We start from the raw sequence: 16,885 nt of genomic DNA, 5'->3' as shown, positions 1-16,885 counted from the left end.
ATAGAAATGTAGTGGAGTGAAAAGTACAATATTTGTCTTTCAAATGTAGTGAAGTTAAAGTCATAAGTTCCCAGAAAAAATAATACTCAAGTAAAGTACAGATACTCAAAAAGTGTACTTAAGTACAATACTCAAGTAAATGTACTTAGTTACTGTCCGCCTCTGGGTAAATTACCGTTAAGGGATCATGTGTGAACAGGGCCTTTTCAAAAATACCGGTAATGTGCTCGGTGTGAACGCAGCACAAGATTACTGGTATGAGCACGTAGGAGTTCAGAACGCGCTGACTTAAAGGGATAGTTCACCCCAAAAATGAAAATTACCCCACGATTTACTCACTTTCAAGCCATCCTAGATGTATATGACTTTCTTCTTTCAGATGAATACAATCGGAGTTATATTTTAAAAAACATCCTGGCTCTTCCAAGCTTTATAATGGGAGTGGATGGTAGCCCAAAATTTGAAGTCCAAAAAATTTAACCAATCCATTATAAAAGAAGTCCACACGGCTCAGGGGGGTTAATAAAGGCCTTCTGAAGCGATGCTATGCGTTTGTGTAAGAAAAATATCCATATTTACAACTTTATAAACCTTAATCTCTAGCTTCCGCTAGCTGTCATACACGCATTCACGGGAAATGGTGTCCAGCAGATGACGTAGCACGTAGGCAAACACGGTGACGAACGCGGAAGTGCAGGGGAGAGAGCAAAACAAAACACCGGTCATGAATTAGTAGTACAAAACGAGGATTTGTAAAGAAAAATGTCGGAGGATTTCAATATAAGCCAAGAGGACACTGGTTTTCCTTTGCTGTAAACAAAACTTGTTTCTCGTGAGACTAGCATATTCTCACCGGAGTTTACGCTATGCCTACGTCATCCGCTGGACGCCACTCTCTCGTGAACGCGCGTACGACAGTTAGCGGAAGTTAGAGATTAAGGTTTATAAAGTTGTAAATATGGATATTTTTCTTACACAAACGCATCGCTTCGCTTCGGGAGGCCTTTATTAACCCCCCGGAGCCGTGTGGACTTCTTTTGTAATGGATTGGTTCAATTGTTTGGACTTCAAATTTTGGGCTACCATCCACTCCCATCATAAAGCTTGGAAGAGCCAGAATGTTTTTTAAAGAGGTCATATGATGTTGCTAAAAAGAACATTATTTTGTTTTATGCACCAAGAGCTTGTAACACTCCAAAGAGAAAGGAAAAATTTAAATCGCATCATATGACCCCTTTAATACAACTCAGATTGTATTCGTCTGAAAGAAGAAAGTCATATACATCTAGGATGGCTTGAGGGTAAGTAAATCATGGGGTAATTTTCATTTTTGGGTGAACTAACCCTTTAAGACGTCTACGCTGGGCCAATCAGAATATTTTGACGCAGATGGTGCATTTACTCAAATTGTAGGGCATTTGAAAATGAAAGATTTCAATTACAAGAGGAATTAAAATCTGCTGGCATAAATTCTCTTACCTTGCAGAGTATATTAAATAGTTCTTATAAAACACATAAAGCTCTTATAAATTTCTTGGAAAAAAACTAAATTATATGATAAAATATAGATAGTTTTTTTCCCCCTTGATATCAGTGCCTCACACTCCATCTCAGTAGGCGGCGGAATATGCACCATATGCATATGCACCAAGCTGGTTTGCCAACCGCCATAAAAAATCAAAAGAAGAAGACGACGCATTTACTCCGCGCTGTTTATGGAAGTCAAAGAAATGTCTAAAGTCATCTAATAAGATGTCTCTGGGCCAAAAGCGCTGCATGAATGTTAACGTTTGACACAAAAATGAAAACATCAACAAAAACACTGACTGCTTATACCCCTCCATGTTTACAAACACAACACCGGGAGGCGCAGCCTTTTAGAGGTCATTTCCAGTTAATGATGTAACAAAATTTACCGGTATTTTGAAATTGATTTGTGAATGGTGCTTTACTGGTAAAAAGACGGAACATCGTTGCCTGTGTGAACTGCGCATTTTTGTATTTACCGGTATAGTCGTTTCGGTAATTTTACGGCAATTTACTGGTATTACTGTGTGAAAGGGCCAAGTGTCTGCCCACTTTTTCAGCGCCTTGGTTCCCGAAGTATTTTTCCCATAGGGGTTTTACTAAAATCCAATGAAGCATTGCAAAAGACATTGAATAAAAAATTATGGCTAAATATAAAACTATTGATTTAAAGATGTTGATTATGTATATAGAAAAAATATTTTACATTTATTGCAAAATATGCTTATTCAAATATATAAGTAGTTTGAGAGCAAAAAGAGAGCATAATCACTTGGTGTGATTCTCTGTTGGCTTGACATTTCTTTGCAGTTCCTCTATTAAACATGATTATTTAAAAAATTAGTTGAAACAATGTGAGCTGATGACAAACATCACCAAAAGTGTATTACATGGATGAACAACCTTGTAGCTCACAGTAGGCCTGCCTTTAAAGGTTTATAAGTTATTGTTGAGTTATTTGAAACACAGCCAGAATGAGCTACTTCATGTCATTGTGAACTGAGATAATGTACGACAGCGTTTTTAGTGTCACTTAAAAAAAAAACGTATATTACGAGATTAAAGTCGTAATATTTTGAGAAAGTCAAAATTACGAGAATAAAGTTGAAATATTTTGAGAATAAAGTCAAAATATTTGACATTGAAAAGTTAATTGATTCACATGCCGCTTAAACTGAGGCGAATACAGCAATCTGTCACACCACATTAAACAGCGTGAAAAACACATTATTGTAAGACATATTGTTTGTATTTCGCTATAAAACTGACAGAATTTCAAAGCTGAGACTTTGTTTTATATTAAAAGTACCAAAAGCACAAAGCTTATTGCTGTTATACGGTGGCTGACGCACTACAAACAATGAATGCATTCAAAGACCTGAAATAATATTTCCAAGCATACTGTCCCCATGAGTATGACACTTGGTATGATTTCTGCTAATAATCCCACATATATTCAAATGAGTTGCCACTGGAATTTCGGGCCATTTGCATGCACAATAAAGGCTATACTATCAAAATATTATAACGTTGATCTCATAATTGCTACAACTTAATTCTCGTAATTTTGACTTTATTCTCAAAATATTTTGACTTTATTCTCATATTGCTACGACTTTATTCTCGTAATGTAGATTTTTTTTCTCAAATTATTTCAACTTTAATCTCGTAATCATAGTTGTTGTTGTTTTTTTAACATGGCACTAAAACTCCGTCGTAATAATGAAACCTAGTTGTTGTTTTTTTTCCCCAAGATTGAATGCAATTTTATAGAAAACATCCTGAAATCTGCCTGTGTTCAAAGCTTCTGCCAGAGGTAAGCCGTCTCTGTTGTTGTTACGGGTCACAGATGTTGTCATGACTTGACTTGGGCAATGAAGTTTTGTTTTGATCGAATATATTACGTTTGGCCCACAGTGAACTGAAGTGGAGGCTTCAGAGGTCTGAGACGAGTCACAGGGCAGTCTACTGATGTCAGGCCAAATCAGGTCTGCCAGTCATGCAGACTGCCAGGTCACAGAGGAATGCCATGCCCCTGCCGAGGTGGAGCTGATGGAGCTCGGTCCCCTGCTGGAGGAGAACGGCCCCACAGGAGCCAAAGGAGTCCAGTCAGAGGCAAGCCTAGTAATTATTCATCTGAATGCATTACGAAGTCTTACATATTCTGTGCCAGCAGTGTTGCAGGCTCATTTTGATTGTGATTGTGACCACAGGGAGCAAGCGGTCTCGCTGATGATGAAGAGGAGGATGAAGAAATCGGAGAGGTGCTGACGCTACCTCTGCAGGCTCACCATGCAATGGAGAAGATGGAGGAGTTTGTGCATAAGGTGTGTGGGCATTAAGCACAGCTATTTTAAAGCTTGAAAAGAAATGAAATGAATGCTGAATCTCTTTTCTGCAGGTCTGGGAGGGCCGCTGGAGGGTCATTCCCTTTCACGTCCTGCCGGAGTGGCTAAAAGACAATGACTACCTCCTGCACGGTCATCGGCCTCCCATGCCCTCGTTCCGTGCCTGCTTCGGGAGCATTTTCAGGATCCACACAGAGACCGGGAATATCTGGACTCATTTGTTGGGTAAGATTAGGGTTACGCTGTTGAGCTGTCACAGAGAATAGTGGCTATTGTGCACCTCATGCATATATTTAGTGCATTAAGTATGCAGCAGATCAATTACAAGAACAAACACCGCTCTAATTTTGAGAGCATGCAAGATCAGGATAAACCTTTTGCTTATACTGAAATGTAATATTTTATATTAACAAATGAAAAATAATTTTGTCATTAAGATTACAACGTTAAAATAATTATAAAAATGAATATAATTGTATAATAGGGTCAGTCACAAAGCATCCATGATAAAGATGCTTATGCCAAAGCAGTGTTGTTATTGTTACTTAAAACTAAAGCTATTAAAAATAATTTTTTTGGGTAATTAAAAGAAAGACAAAATATAATATAAATATTAAATGAAAAACTTAAACAAACAAACAAAAATTAGAAATATTGCCTTATAATAAAATTAGCATCACATTGACCCATTATTGTTTTTGTTTTTTATTTGTTTGTTTTTTCCACAGGGTTAATATTATTCTTGTGCCTGGGCACACTAACCATGCTAAGGCCCAATATGTACTTCATGGCCCCGCTGCAGGAGAAGGTGGTGTTCGGGATGTTCTTCTTGGGTGCAGTTCTGTGCCTCAGCTTCTCCTGGCTTTTTCACACTGTCTACTGCCATTCTGAGAAAGTCTCTCGCACTTTCTCCAAGTAAGTTTACTGTCTTGTTATTAAATGATCTATTTCATGGTAGAAATGACTTTAAGTGACTTTAATCTCTCTGTTTCTCATGTTCTCTCTCTCTCTCAGACTAGACTACTCTGGCATTGCTTTGCTGATCATGGGCTCTTTTGTACCCTGGCTTTACTACTCCTTCTACTGCTCTCCTCAGCCGCGTCTCATCTACCTCACAATCGTCTGTGTGTTGGGCATAGCAGCAATCGTTGTTGCCCAGTGGGACCGTTTCTCCACTCCCCGCCACAGGCCCACCAGAGCAGGTGGGCAGTGACCTATTTACCATAACGGGTCAATTTTGGTTCATTTAGGCCAATCTTTAACGCTGAAAGACTGAACCTGAAGTGATGCATTGAAAATCAACGAATGCTATGAAATCTCATCCATTTATTTATTTGTTCAGTCATGAAACCAGTCAAAAGACTTGTGAGTTGATCAATTGGTTTGGTTTCTGTTGCGTTGCACTGGGCAGCCCCGCCCACAGAGAAATCTCATTGGTCTAAAAATACTGCTCCTCATTACTTTACATTAATTTGCTGTAGTTATGAAATGATCTAAGATCTAAAAAAATCTAAGGCTGGACTTCGGGAATTGATTAGTTCATTTGAGCACTGCCATTTGCTAATTGCTGCAGTCTCATTTGAGTGACAGGTTGTGCCAGTTCATATGCCATCAGAGATGTTGTTGTTGTTAGGGGAGGGGAAGTTAATGTTTTTGATTGAAGTTTACAAGGGTGCATAAATAAAAATTTTTAAAAATAATTTATAATAAACATGGCAATATTCCATCAAAGAACTCTCAATTTTGATTTCATGGTGACTTTTATACATCAAATATCATCTGATTGGCTGTGATTGTGTCACGTTGCACAGCACTTTCGCATTCAACTTGTCTTGCACCTAGATCAGCAGAGTAAATACATGGTTAATTCACCTGCATCAAGACAGTGTTACAATAGTAGACTAAAAATAAAACCATTAAAAAAATCATTGTTTAAAATAAAATAAATGTTTACTGAAATTAAATATAAAAGGAAAATCTAAAAAATATAATATAAATACAAATATTTAAAAAATATTTTATTTCAGCTAGTTGCCAAAGCAATATTTCTTTTGTTTATTTAATAAAAACTATATAGACATTTAATAAAATATATAAAAATGAGGAAAAACAAACAGCAAAATGACTAAAAACTAAAAAAAAAAATACAAAAATAAAAGCTATATATTTCAAAATATGAAAAAAATATTAGAGTACCTACTAAAATAACAATATAATAGTGATACTAAAATAACACTGCATCAAGACAGTGCATTAATTCATAGCATATTGTTTTTGAAAAAATATTAGGAGTTTTCATGGGTCTTGGACTGAGTGGGATTGTCCCCACCATGCATTTCACCATCGAGGAGGGTTTCGTCAAGGCCACTACTGTTGGACAGATGGGCTGGTTCTATTTAATGGGCGCCATGTACATCACAGGTGCTGGGCTGTATGCTGCACGAATCCCAGAGCGCTTTTTCCCGGGCAAGTGTGATATTTGGGTAAGTTAATGTGTTTTTGATTTATTTATTTTTTTGTAGAAGTGACTAGGACTTCAGTTGGGAAATAGTTTTCATAATCATGTTCTGAAGTATAGTGATATGCACATGTTTTACTCACCAAATTTTGCTCTCTTCTTAGTTTCACTCACACCAGATATTCCATGTGCTGGTGGTGGCAGCAGCCTTCATTCATTTCTATGGCGTGTCAAACCTGCAGGAGTTCCGCTACGGCCTTGAAGGAGGCTGCACTGATGACACTCTCCTCTAAGAGCTCTTACAAACACACCCCTTTTTAATTAGGATTTTTAGTGCCCATATTTGTACTCGTTCCTTGATTTGTTTTTATTTACCTTTGAGTTTTTTCCTGATTGTTTCAACTTTTATTCTTTTTTCCTTGTTACAAAGAGTCCATGAGTTCTTTTTTTTCCCCTGTTACAAAGAGTCCATGAGTCCATTTTCATTTGATGAAAGTGTTTGTGTGGTTAAAGGGCATCGTAGGCTGAACAAGTATCTGGTAGCTGGAACGTGATGACCCTTGTTATCGTCAAACTTTAATTTGAGCACAATCTCTTGTGGTTTGAACTTGTTTCTTTTGTAGTGAAAAGCACTTTCATTGAGCTGTAATAATGCATATAATTTTTGCTTATTGTAAACGAACAATTCTTGACACACCCAAAGAAATGTCCAAACTTTGATGAACAGAGCAATGTTTTGACATCTTTTTTTTATTCATACTGACCAGAAAATGCACAAAGGGCAAATAAGGGTTTGAGGGTTTTCAGCAAAATCTACCTGCTTTGAACACTCACAATTTTAAACCTTTACTTCTAGGTCAAATTAAAATGTAAACAGGTCAACTATTGCACCTTGCAGCACAGATATTGAATATCATTGTTATTAAGCCTCTGCATGGCCATATCTGTGCAGTCTGTAAAGTATAAACTTTCCTGTAAAGTATAAGAATATTCCTGTGCCTTAGGCCACTGGAAATAGGATTAAAATAGATGGGCCAAAACTACAGTGTAGTAAATTTGATTAGTATCAAACATAGCGAGTTAATTTAATTTGCAAGCAATCCAATCACATTATTAAAAAGTTTCCATAAATAACAAATAAAAAAAGTTTAACATTTATTGATGAACTTTCTCAAATTGCTGTTTGTAAAAAATAAAAAAAATAAAAAAAATAAGTAGTGTTTGATCCTTTTTACAAAATAAGTTAACTGTGTGGCTTTACCACAAAGACTAAACTATCCATATATTCATGTGTTATGTGTAGAGGTGGTAAATCATTTACATTTTATTGAAATGTGAAATGTTTAAATAAATATTTATGGATCATACATTGAGTTGCTCTTATTTGGTGGATTTATATGGTGGAGATTAATTGTTCAGGTAACTGGAGATTTTGACATGTTTACAATTAAATTACTGGAAGTCCGTTTTTATTATACATTTGCACAAAACACTCTAACACAAACACTCACAGGACATTATTTGCAATATATATCTAAATAAATGATTAAAAAATGCAATAATGTAAGTGTGTGATATATTCTCTGGACGTCGGTGTTCCCATCATATGAACACATAATTACAGCGCTTGAAAATGGAGTCTGTTGTTGTGTTACTCTGAGCGGAACGTAAAATTTGTGGCTTGTTTTCAACCGGTCTGCTTTTGCGGTTGCGCAAATATTAGCAGTAGCCGACACTAGTCCGTTAGTATTTTCTAAGTAGTGTCTATTACTGTGTTTATACCTAAGTTACCATATCTGTGCTCAATATTTCGAAGACTATATTTGGGTGATACATCTGTGTTAAACAGGATCGGTTTTCCTCATGGTCTGACTCAGAGGCGAGTATTCTTCCTTACTAGTCACTTATTTAGCCAGTTAGCTATTTATATTAATATCATATTAGATGTATTGATAGACCTACCTTAATCACGTAATATATGTTAAATTCTAATTGATCGTATGTTTTGATTTCAGTTTGAACAACTAACATAACATGGATGACAGCAAACAGACCTCCTCTCCCGAGGGATCTGTAGACCCCTCTCTCGTGTCAGAAGATGGTAAAAATGTGAAAGCAGTGTTGTGCCAGAGATGTGGCTCCAAAGTGCTCTGCCCATGCATGGCACTGTTTGCAGAAAAGGAGGTAAAACATTTTAAATATAGTTATGGTTCATATGTTACATCACATGATAATTAAATATAATTTACACTAAGTAATTTTCCAAATTATAGTCTGTGTGCACAACTGACTTGTAATTTTAAACAATTTATGTTATATATGATGATGATGATAATCTCAAGACTGTTGTGTCCTCTATTTTCTGTGCAACACCCCTTTCCATTTACCAGCTGTTTCTGCCTTCAATGAGAAAGAAAACCTCCATTGGTCAGTCGGATGGGATGCTGGATGGGGACACATTAACAGCTCACTGGCTGGTTGATGACATGTACACATTTGAGAATGTGGGCTTCACAAAAGATGTAGGCAAAGTGAAGTACCTTATTTGTGCGGATTGTGAGATTGGACCCATTGGTTGGCATTGCCTGGATGACAAGAAGAGCTTCTATGTGGCATTGGACAGGGTGAACCACGAATAGAGCACTTACTGAAGTCACTGTTTGGAAAATTCTATGGTATTCGACTACATAACTCATATGGGGTTCATATTTGAACTACTATAGGTCCTGTTTTTGTTCTTTTGGCAGAGTTCAGATAAATGTAGTTGTTTTTTGTATAGTGTTTTTTTTATTGTGACATTTTCATTCTAACCAAACTGTATGCTTACACGTACAACTGCACCTGTCTATCATAGTCTGCCATAAAGAAATGGAGATGATCCTTTTAAACATTCCTTAAGACAAGGCCTTTCCATCCTTCTTATCTCTCTATGAGTAACACATGAAGTCACTTGTGAATGAAAAGATTTAGGACAGTCCTTGTCAAATAACAATAATTCATTTTTGACCATTTCAGCAGACACTTGCAATATTAACTGAAAAAAGTAAATAAAATAAAACTCTAAACTGTTATGAGTTTTGTCCTTTATAAAAATTATATATATATACACACACACACACACAGTGGGTATAGAAAAGAATCGCACTTTGTTGCTTTGCAGCCTGAAATTAAGACGGACACAGTTTTTGTTTTATCCAGCTGTATTTACTCAGTGCAACTTGTAACATCCAAGTGAAAGATATAACACCAACATGTCAGAAAAAAATAAATAAAAACACAAACAGAATCACTGAGTTGGAAAAAGGATTACCCCCCTCCTAAAAATGACTTGTAAACTCAATCAGGTGTAACTAATCACCTAAATGGCACACAAAGCCATTTGAATTTCAACTGTGATCAGCTGTGGTCATTTTAATCAGCTCAGCATGAAAAGAGCTTTCCTGGAGCATTTTAGTCCTTGGTAGTGCAATTGAAGCAAACAATTAACTATGGGTGGCAAGGCACTGTCAAAAGATCTCCAGAATAAAGTTGTGGACAGGCACAAGTCAGGAGATAGATACAAAAATATTTCAAAGGCTTTATCAATGCCTAGAAGCACAGTGAAGCCTGTTATTAAGAAGTGGAAGGTATTTGGAACAACACAGACCCTCCCTGGGTTGGGACGTTGCTCCACACTGGATGAAAGAACCAGGAGGAAACCGGTCAGAGAGGTGACCAAGAGACTTAAACCCCATTGAAAATCTGTGGAATGACTTGAAGACTGCAGTCCACAAACGGTCACCATCAAATTTAACTCCACTTGAGCAGTTCTGCAAAGTAGAGTGGGCAGGGCAAGTATTGTTAAGTCTAGATGTGCAAAGTTAGAGACATATCCCAACAGACTAAAGGCTGTAATTAAAGCAAAAGGTGGTTCAACAAAATATTTACACAAGGGGGTGATCCTTTTTCCAATTCAGTGATTCTGTTTTTTGGGGGGTTCAAGCCCATAGTGCTGAAACCCTAATGTAATTGTAAGGATTTAAAAAAAAAAAAAATTTTTTTTATTCTTCTCCGTTAAAACCGATCCTGCAGCCCAAACCGTAAGGCTTAGAGAGCTTAAACTTGGTCAGATCGTAGTAGTATTGCTCGCTACTCCGATTTGAAGACTCACTCCAATCGGACTAAAGGGGGCGCTACAGTGCGAAAAACAAACGTTTCAGACATTTTTGGCCCTAGCTTGTACACCGTTTGTCGTAGACTCAAATTTTATATCGTTACTACTTTAGTCCTAGGTTTTTCGCCCGATCGGAACCAAACCACTACAGAAATATTCTCTGGACACTGAATATCAGTAATTATCAAATAAGCTGAAATTTCGATTATCACGTGCAAAAAAACTTTTATGCTAATGTTAGCCAATAGCTAATTGTAGTATAACTCTTGAATGGAATGAGATCTTCACCAAACTCTGTACACATGTGTATGAGCACAATCTTTGGTCAAATAAAAAGTTGCGCAGCTCTGCCACTTGGTGGCGCTATAAGATGGAAAAAAACATTAAAACGACTATAACTAAGCAACCGTTGGTCCGATCGACTTGAAAATTGGTATGCAGCGTCTTTTGTCCAAAGTTGCACAAGTGTCTATGAGGACATTCGCGTATCTAAAAAAAACATGGCTGCCATTGGCCAAGCAAGTTTTAGCGCCTATTTGACAAGGTTAACGGAGGTCAATCTGAACGAAACTCGATGGGCATGTTTGACTCATGGCCCTAAAGGTCTGTAAGAATTCGGCCACTAGTTGGCGCTATTGAGTTTTATGGCTCCGTAATCATGTGGTGTTTCACACATCCACACAATTTGCATATCATTTGATAGATTTCCTCATAATGAGCAACTTTGCCTCAAGAACCATTGCTGTCAACAGTGTTGGGGGTAACGCATTACAAGTAACACAAGTTACGTAATCCGATTACTTTTTTCAAGTAACAAGTAACGCATTACTATATTGCAATGCATTACTTTTAAAAGTAACTTTCCCCAACACTGGCTGTCAATCAAATCGTTCAATAAATATTCTGGACCGAGTTTGGGCACCCCTGCTCTAGATCAATAATTATCAAAAAAATGTTGCATTTTGTCCTTTGATTAGCTCGTTTTCATTTTAATTAGTCATTTAGAAAAGGTGTGTGTGGTCACATCTACCCAAAAGCCTATAAAACCTAAAGAAAACTGAAAACTTTACGAAACTTGGTGAAAATATGTGACGGATGACTCTTAACAAGCATGCATAGTTTCATAGAGATCGGACCATAGGTGGTGTTATAACGGTTAAAAAAGCCTCAAAAACCCAATATTTCTATAGTAAATGACCTCAAATTGCAATAAAATGTTCATATATTCACTTATACACTATCTTCATATCATTTTATAGATCTCCTCATTCTGAACAATTTTGCCTCTAGGATCACTGCAGTCAATCAAACTGTTCTTTAAGTATTTGAGATTATTAAAAAAAAAAAAAAAAAAACTACTTTTGTGAACTAGTCCGAGGTTTTGAACTCAAAATCAATAAAATCAGTGCAGTACTATTCTCTAGGTCAATAATTATCAAAAAAATTTTGAACATTTGCATTTGGACAACTATAAACCAGTCATTTTATAATACATTCTTTAAATAGTGTACCCAAAGGCCTATAAATCCTAAAAGAAAGCCCACAACTTCTCAAAACTGTTTAAAATGATGCGTAATTTCATTCCAAACAAGCATGCACATTTTAAGAGAGATTGGGCAAAAAAATAACACTATAATAGTTATAAAGGTTAAAAACGGTGTTGTATGAGAATTTGCAATTATAACCACTAGATGGCAGCGGAAGAACACTAATGGGCTCATTAAACGCACTAAATCAGTACTGTTCAAAGGTTTTCTTATGGATTCATGCTTAGACACTATAAAATCACTGTTATAATATTTAAAATCACATTGAGTGAATGTTTACCATTTTGTTCATACAGACATATCAGTTTTTACAATTATGCCAGATTATGATTACACTGAAACCTGAAAATGACATATAAACTCTTAAAAAGGGAAGACTTGCCTTTAAATATCTATATCTGCAACAAAATGAGTATGCATGTATGTCTGTGTGCAAGTATGCTTATTGAGTATTAATATAATAGTTTAATCATTTCTGTGTGTGTGTGTGTGTGTGTGTCTGTCTGTGAGCCTATTCTCCATTTTGGATGTGTTTTACTGTCAACCATACATCCAGGTTGGCCTAGACCCTAAAAGCATACCACCTTAAAGGGTTTAAAGTGCTTGAACCCCGGTAATCGCTGCTTGCAGCTATATTTTATTTTTTTATTTTTTCTGACATGGTGTTATGTCTTTCTCTTGGATGTTTTAAGTTGCACTGAGTAAATACAGCTGGACAAAACAAAACTGTGTCCGTCTTAATTTCAGGCTGCAGAGCACAACAAAATGTAATTATTTTAAAGGGGGGGAGATTATTTTCTATACCCACTGTATATGTGTGAGCGTGCTATTTTTCATACAACATATTTAAACTAAATCTATATATGCTGTTGTCATATATCGTATTTGAACAAAAGTAATATATGTAAATATTTTCATGTTTTAGACCAATTTAGTTTATCTGATCACCCTGAATGGATGTGCTGCTGTGAGCAAGAATATAATGCTTTAAAATTATTTTGAGAAAATACCCCATGACACACATGGTTTAAGTCAAATGAGCAAAGATGGTTTATTAATTTCAGTAAGAATTCTTGATATCGTCGGTATCAGGTCACGCTACTTCTGCCACACCTTAGTCTGCCTCGGTAGAAAAACTGTGGCTGTTCCCTGCGAAAGGCGGATCAGGGAACCGGGGATATCTGTCCTGTGTTATCTGTCCTGTGTTATGGGGGCGACAGCTTCCGAGGTGACGTGTGGTGCGTGCTCATAGATATCACTCGCGTGGAATAATACAGTGGATGTTGTTGGACCTTCTGCACAAAGATATGTGAAGACAAAAGTCAACCGCAACGCCAGTACGGTGAGATACTTTCAGTCTTGGCACAATATTTCATTTTCCGCTAAAGGATCCTGCATTCCGAAATCGGGTCATGTGACGGTTCAAATGCCCACGGATTATGTATTCATACGGTTTTTGATGTGCTATTTTCACGATGTCACCCCGCTCCAGAGGTTAATCGTGAATTTAAATGTCAGTCGGGTGGAGAGTGGCTAAATTCATCGTCCCTGGACAACATCTGTTACTTCCGAGTGGGGAACTTGAAAGAGTCCATTTAAAGAAGTAGTTCCGGTGAAAATGAAGCTGTGGTGTATCAATCCGCGCAAGTCACTTCCCTAATTCAATGGCAGCCTACTTCTGCCTTTTTAAAGGTCTTTAGGGGAGACATTACAACGCATAGATGTACAAAAGTTTTTGAGAGGGTTGTCATATATAAAAGCTTTGTTTTTGGCAACAGATTTCATGTTACTTATATATTTTATATATTTATATATTTTGTTTGCTATAATGTAATTAAATAAAGTAATGTATATTTGCTGTGTTTAGTGTTGATCATGGCTGACCATTACAAATCCAAAAGCTTTGTTAGTATTGATCGTTACAGTTACATAAATGGTGCTGTATTGAAAAAGGCGGGTTTTTCACTTGTCATACCTTATAGAAAATTTAAACGTGCATTTCACATTTAAAAAAAACTTTTTTTAAAAATCTACATTGGTGAGAATGTCGGATGGAGAAAGGAAATCAAGCGTCTCTATTTTTGAAAGCGGAAGACTACTAAGCTCTGTAACGTTGGAACTCCGTCTGTGTGTACGTTTCCCAAAGTGGATGAGGATGTTAATTGTCGGAGTTCAGGTGTAATCATTCTTTATTATGGCATCTTTTCGAGACTAATTAAAACATTTACTTCAACTTCAAACAGTTTACTACAATTTCTACATGTCATCATTTGGATCAAGTTCCCCAGAATGACCCAGTCACGACCCAACGAGTTTATTCCACCACCGGAGTGCCCTGTCTTTGAGCCCAGTTGGGAGGAATTTGCCGACCCTTTTGGGTTCATCAACAAAATACGTCCAATTGCAGAAAACACTGGCATCTGCAAGATCCGACCGCCCCCGGTAAGTTTCTTCGACATATAACAGAACTGTCAAATGCACGCCAGCTCTCGGTCGTTTTTTTACTCGTAGATCGCAGATCCCGAAACACTTTTTCTGAAGACAGGTTTTTTTCAACATGGCGGATTGCGGCTCCAGCCATTGCGAACGTTCGTAACGGCGTGTGCGCGCAGCTACTAGCTATGCGAGAATGCTCGCGTGCGGTTTACTCCAAAAAAAAACACCACAATAACATCACTTTCTTTTCAAGAGAGTTTTATCGTACTCTTGCTCGTATTTGAGCACCATGGCTGTTCTTTTGCAGATACTTTAAATAAATGTTTGGTTGATGGAAAATGTTGGGGGACAGAATGTGGTGATTGTTATTGTCTTCCAAAAACAATGTTGGCTAATGCATCCACCCAAACAAGAACAATCCTCGATAGTGAATTTCAAACCTAGGACAAATATTATATATATTAATTGTACATTTAATTTAGAACATTTTGCGACTAACCTGGACTTTTTGGTGAACATTTTTTAACCATGCAACTTCCTATTTTTACCTTTAACGTCAAAGCTTTTGCTTTTAAATATAACATTTTACTTGGTTTTCTGATGATGGTGTAAAAGTGTCTGTTTGTTATGCAAAAGTGGAAAAATGCATTTTGTACTGTTTATTCGGTGCTACGGAAATACTGTCTTGACTAACAATGACCACTTTTGCTAGCAAATAACGTAAAACCACTCCATTTGTCAACACATTTCTGTCGTTTATAAAATAATTTAAGGTTTAAGTTTTATCTTGAAACAAATATGTACAAATTTCGCTTAAGTTTGAGGTGGCGTAATTGGTCTCCGTCGTTGTCCTCCATGTTGTGCCGAGTTGTGTATTTGCATTTGGCCATTGAAACTGAAATTTGATGTAAATAACAACGCAAGTGAAAAGCGAGATTCAATTTATGTCGCGTTTTAAACGTTTACACAGATGTTGTGTTAGCTATGCATATTTTTGCGTTTGTCTTGTTATTCACAATTGTTAACACCCTAAAAAGGCCTCAGTGGAAAGATGAAGAAATGTCTTGTAGTCATCTGTACCCATCCTAGTATGCTATACTGCGAAAATGCTTTTATGACTGATATTTTAGCAAGTATATCTAAATAAAATGTGAATAGTTCCAGAATCATACCGGTGGATCTCTGGACCCTTGTATAACTTTGTTTTACATTGTATGGAATTAATAGCTTATATCACTTTCATATTGTATTCATAAGCAACATTGTGCAATAGAAAGGTGGCATAATGAAAAACCCACATGCAGATATAAGCACAAATATTTATTTTCCATTAGACAGGAGTTTAACTCTTGTGGCAAATGGTAAACACAAAAGCTTAACTTTATTTATTTATTTTTAATGTCAGGGATGGCAGCCACCATTTGCCTGTGATGTGGACAGACTGCATTTCACACCACGCATTCAGAGGCTCAATGAGTTAGAGGTGAGACCTTTTTTTTTTTTTTGTCTCCTGCTTGTTAGATATTTTATATTTGCAGATATGTTCATGTGGCCTTATTAAACCGAAACCGAAACCTGCAACCAGCGTGGCCTCTTTTTGGCCTGCCACACTTAAAAGCACAGGGTTTAGTGTCAACTCTGAAAAGGTCACTAACAAAAAGAAAAGTCACAACAAGGTCTCATTGTTGCTACCAGCTCTTTTGGTTGCTCTGGGTTTTAAAAAAAAAAAATTGTATATACACTACTGTTCACAAGTTTGGGGTCGGTAAGATTTTTAAAATGTTTTTGAAGATGTCTCCGATGCTCACAAAGGCTGCACTTATTTGATGAAAAATACAGTATTTCAATAGCAGTTTTCTAATGTAATATTTTAAAATGTAATTTTCAGCAGCCATTACTAATTTTATTATTATTATTTTTTTTTTATTCTTTTGCATTTAAAATGCCATGATGCTTTCTCCTTTGCAAACCAGAAGCTATTGAAAGAACAAGGTCTTTACTTGATTGTGTTGTGTTGTTTTATAGGCCCAGACTAGAGTGAAGCTCAACTTCCTGGACCAGATAGCAAAGTTCTGGGAACTGACTCCAGTCTTTAGTGTCACATGATCTTTCAGAAATCATTTTAATATGCTGATTTGTGTACAAGAATAATCAATGTTGAAAACAGTTGAGCTGCTAAATTTTGTGGAAACGGTGATACATTTTTGAGGATTTTTTGATGAATAGAAAGAACAGCATTTTTTAGTATAAATCTTTTGTAACATTATAAATGTCTTACTGTCACTTTTGATTAATTTAATGCAATCTTTGCCGAATAAATGTATAAAATCAAACTGACCCTAAACATTTGAACAGCAGTGTGTGATGTGTGTGTATATCTATTATATTTATATATATATATATATATATATATATA

General features: G+C 36.4%; 3 protein-coding genes across 3 annotated transcripts in view; all 3 read left to right on the top strand.

Moving 5' to 3' along the window:
* LOC107749488 (adiponectin receptor protein 1-like) overlaps positions 1–6,975 on the top strand; it is an 8,922-nt gene extending 1,947 nt beyond the window's left edge. Inside the window, exons 2-9 of the mRNA XM_016564662.1 lie at positions 3,282–3,343; positions 3,445–3,642; positions 3,741–3,854; positions 3,929–4,100; positions 4,604–4,790; positions 4,890–5,077; positions 6,165–6,358; positions 6,498–6,975. Coding sequence (XP_016420148.1) covers positions 3,499–3,642; positions 3,741–3,854; positions 3,929–4,100; positions 4,604–4,790; positions 4,890–5,077; positions 6,165–6,358; positions 6,498–6,626 — 1,128 coding nt within the window. The 5' untranslated portion in view covers positions 3,282–3,343; positions 3,445–3,498 and the 3' untranslated portion in view covers positions 6,627–6,975. The remainder of the gene's footprint in view (positions 1–3,281; positions 3,344–3,444; positions 3,643–3,740; positions 3,855–3,928; positions 4,101–4,603; positions 4,791–4,889; positions 5,078–6,164; positions 6,359–6,497) is intronic.
* Positions 6,976–7,976: 1,001 nt separating this feature from the next.
* Positions 7,977–9,418, top strand: LOC107749491 (guanine nucleotide exchange factor MSS4-like). The gene is made up of 3 exons (XM_016564666.1): positions 7,977–8,212; positions 8,349–8,517; positions 8,724–9,418. The coding sequence occupies exons 2-3, from the start codon at positions 8,368–8,370 to the stop codon at positions 8,970–8,972; spliced, it is 399 nt and encodes a 132-aa protein (XP_016420152.1). The 5' UTR covers positions 7,977–8,212; positions 8,349–8,367; the 3' UTR covers positions 8,973–9,418.
* Positions 9,419–14,139: 4,721 nt separating this feature from the next.
* LOC107749493 (lysine-specific demethylase 5B-like) overlaps positions 14,140–16,885 on the top strand; it is a 16,327-nt gene continuing 13,581 nt past the window's right edge. Inside the window, exons 1-2 of the mRNA XM_016564667.1 lie at positions 14,140–14,475; positions 15,875–15,952. Of these exons, the coding sequence (XP_016420153.1) occupies positions 14,323–14,475; positions 15,875–15,952 (231 nt within the window). The 5' untranslated portion in view covers positions 14,140–14,322. The remainder of the gene's footprint in view (positions 14,476–15,874; positions 15,953–16,885) is intronic.

Source organism: Sinocyclocheilus rhinocerous, unplaced genomic scaffold, assembly GCF_001515625.1.
Source record: "Sinocyclocheilus rhinocerous isolate Xijiao unplaced genomic scaffold, SAMN03320098_v1.1 scaffold889, whole genome shotgun sequence".
NCBI lineage: Eukaryota > Metazoa > Chordata > Actinopteri > Cypriniformes > Cyprinidae > Sinocyclocheilus > Sinocyclocheilus rhinocerous.
The sequence above is the reverse complement of the archived record's forward strand: the minus strand, read 5'-3'. Positions and strand labels throughout refer to the sequence as shown.

Bases quoted from the DNA above. Each gene is read 5' to 3' on its own strand.
- LOC107749491 (XM_016564666.1), top strand. From the start codon at position 8,368: ATGGATGACAGCAAACAGACCTCCTCTCCCGAGGGATCTGTAGACCCC. The intron at 8,518-8,723 runs GTAAAACATTTT...TCCATTTACCAG, and splicing joins CACTGTTTGCAGAAAAGGAG to CTGTTTCTGCCTTCAATGAG.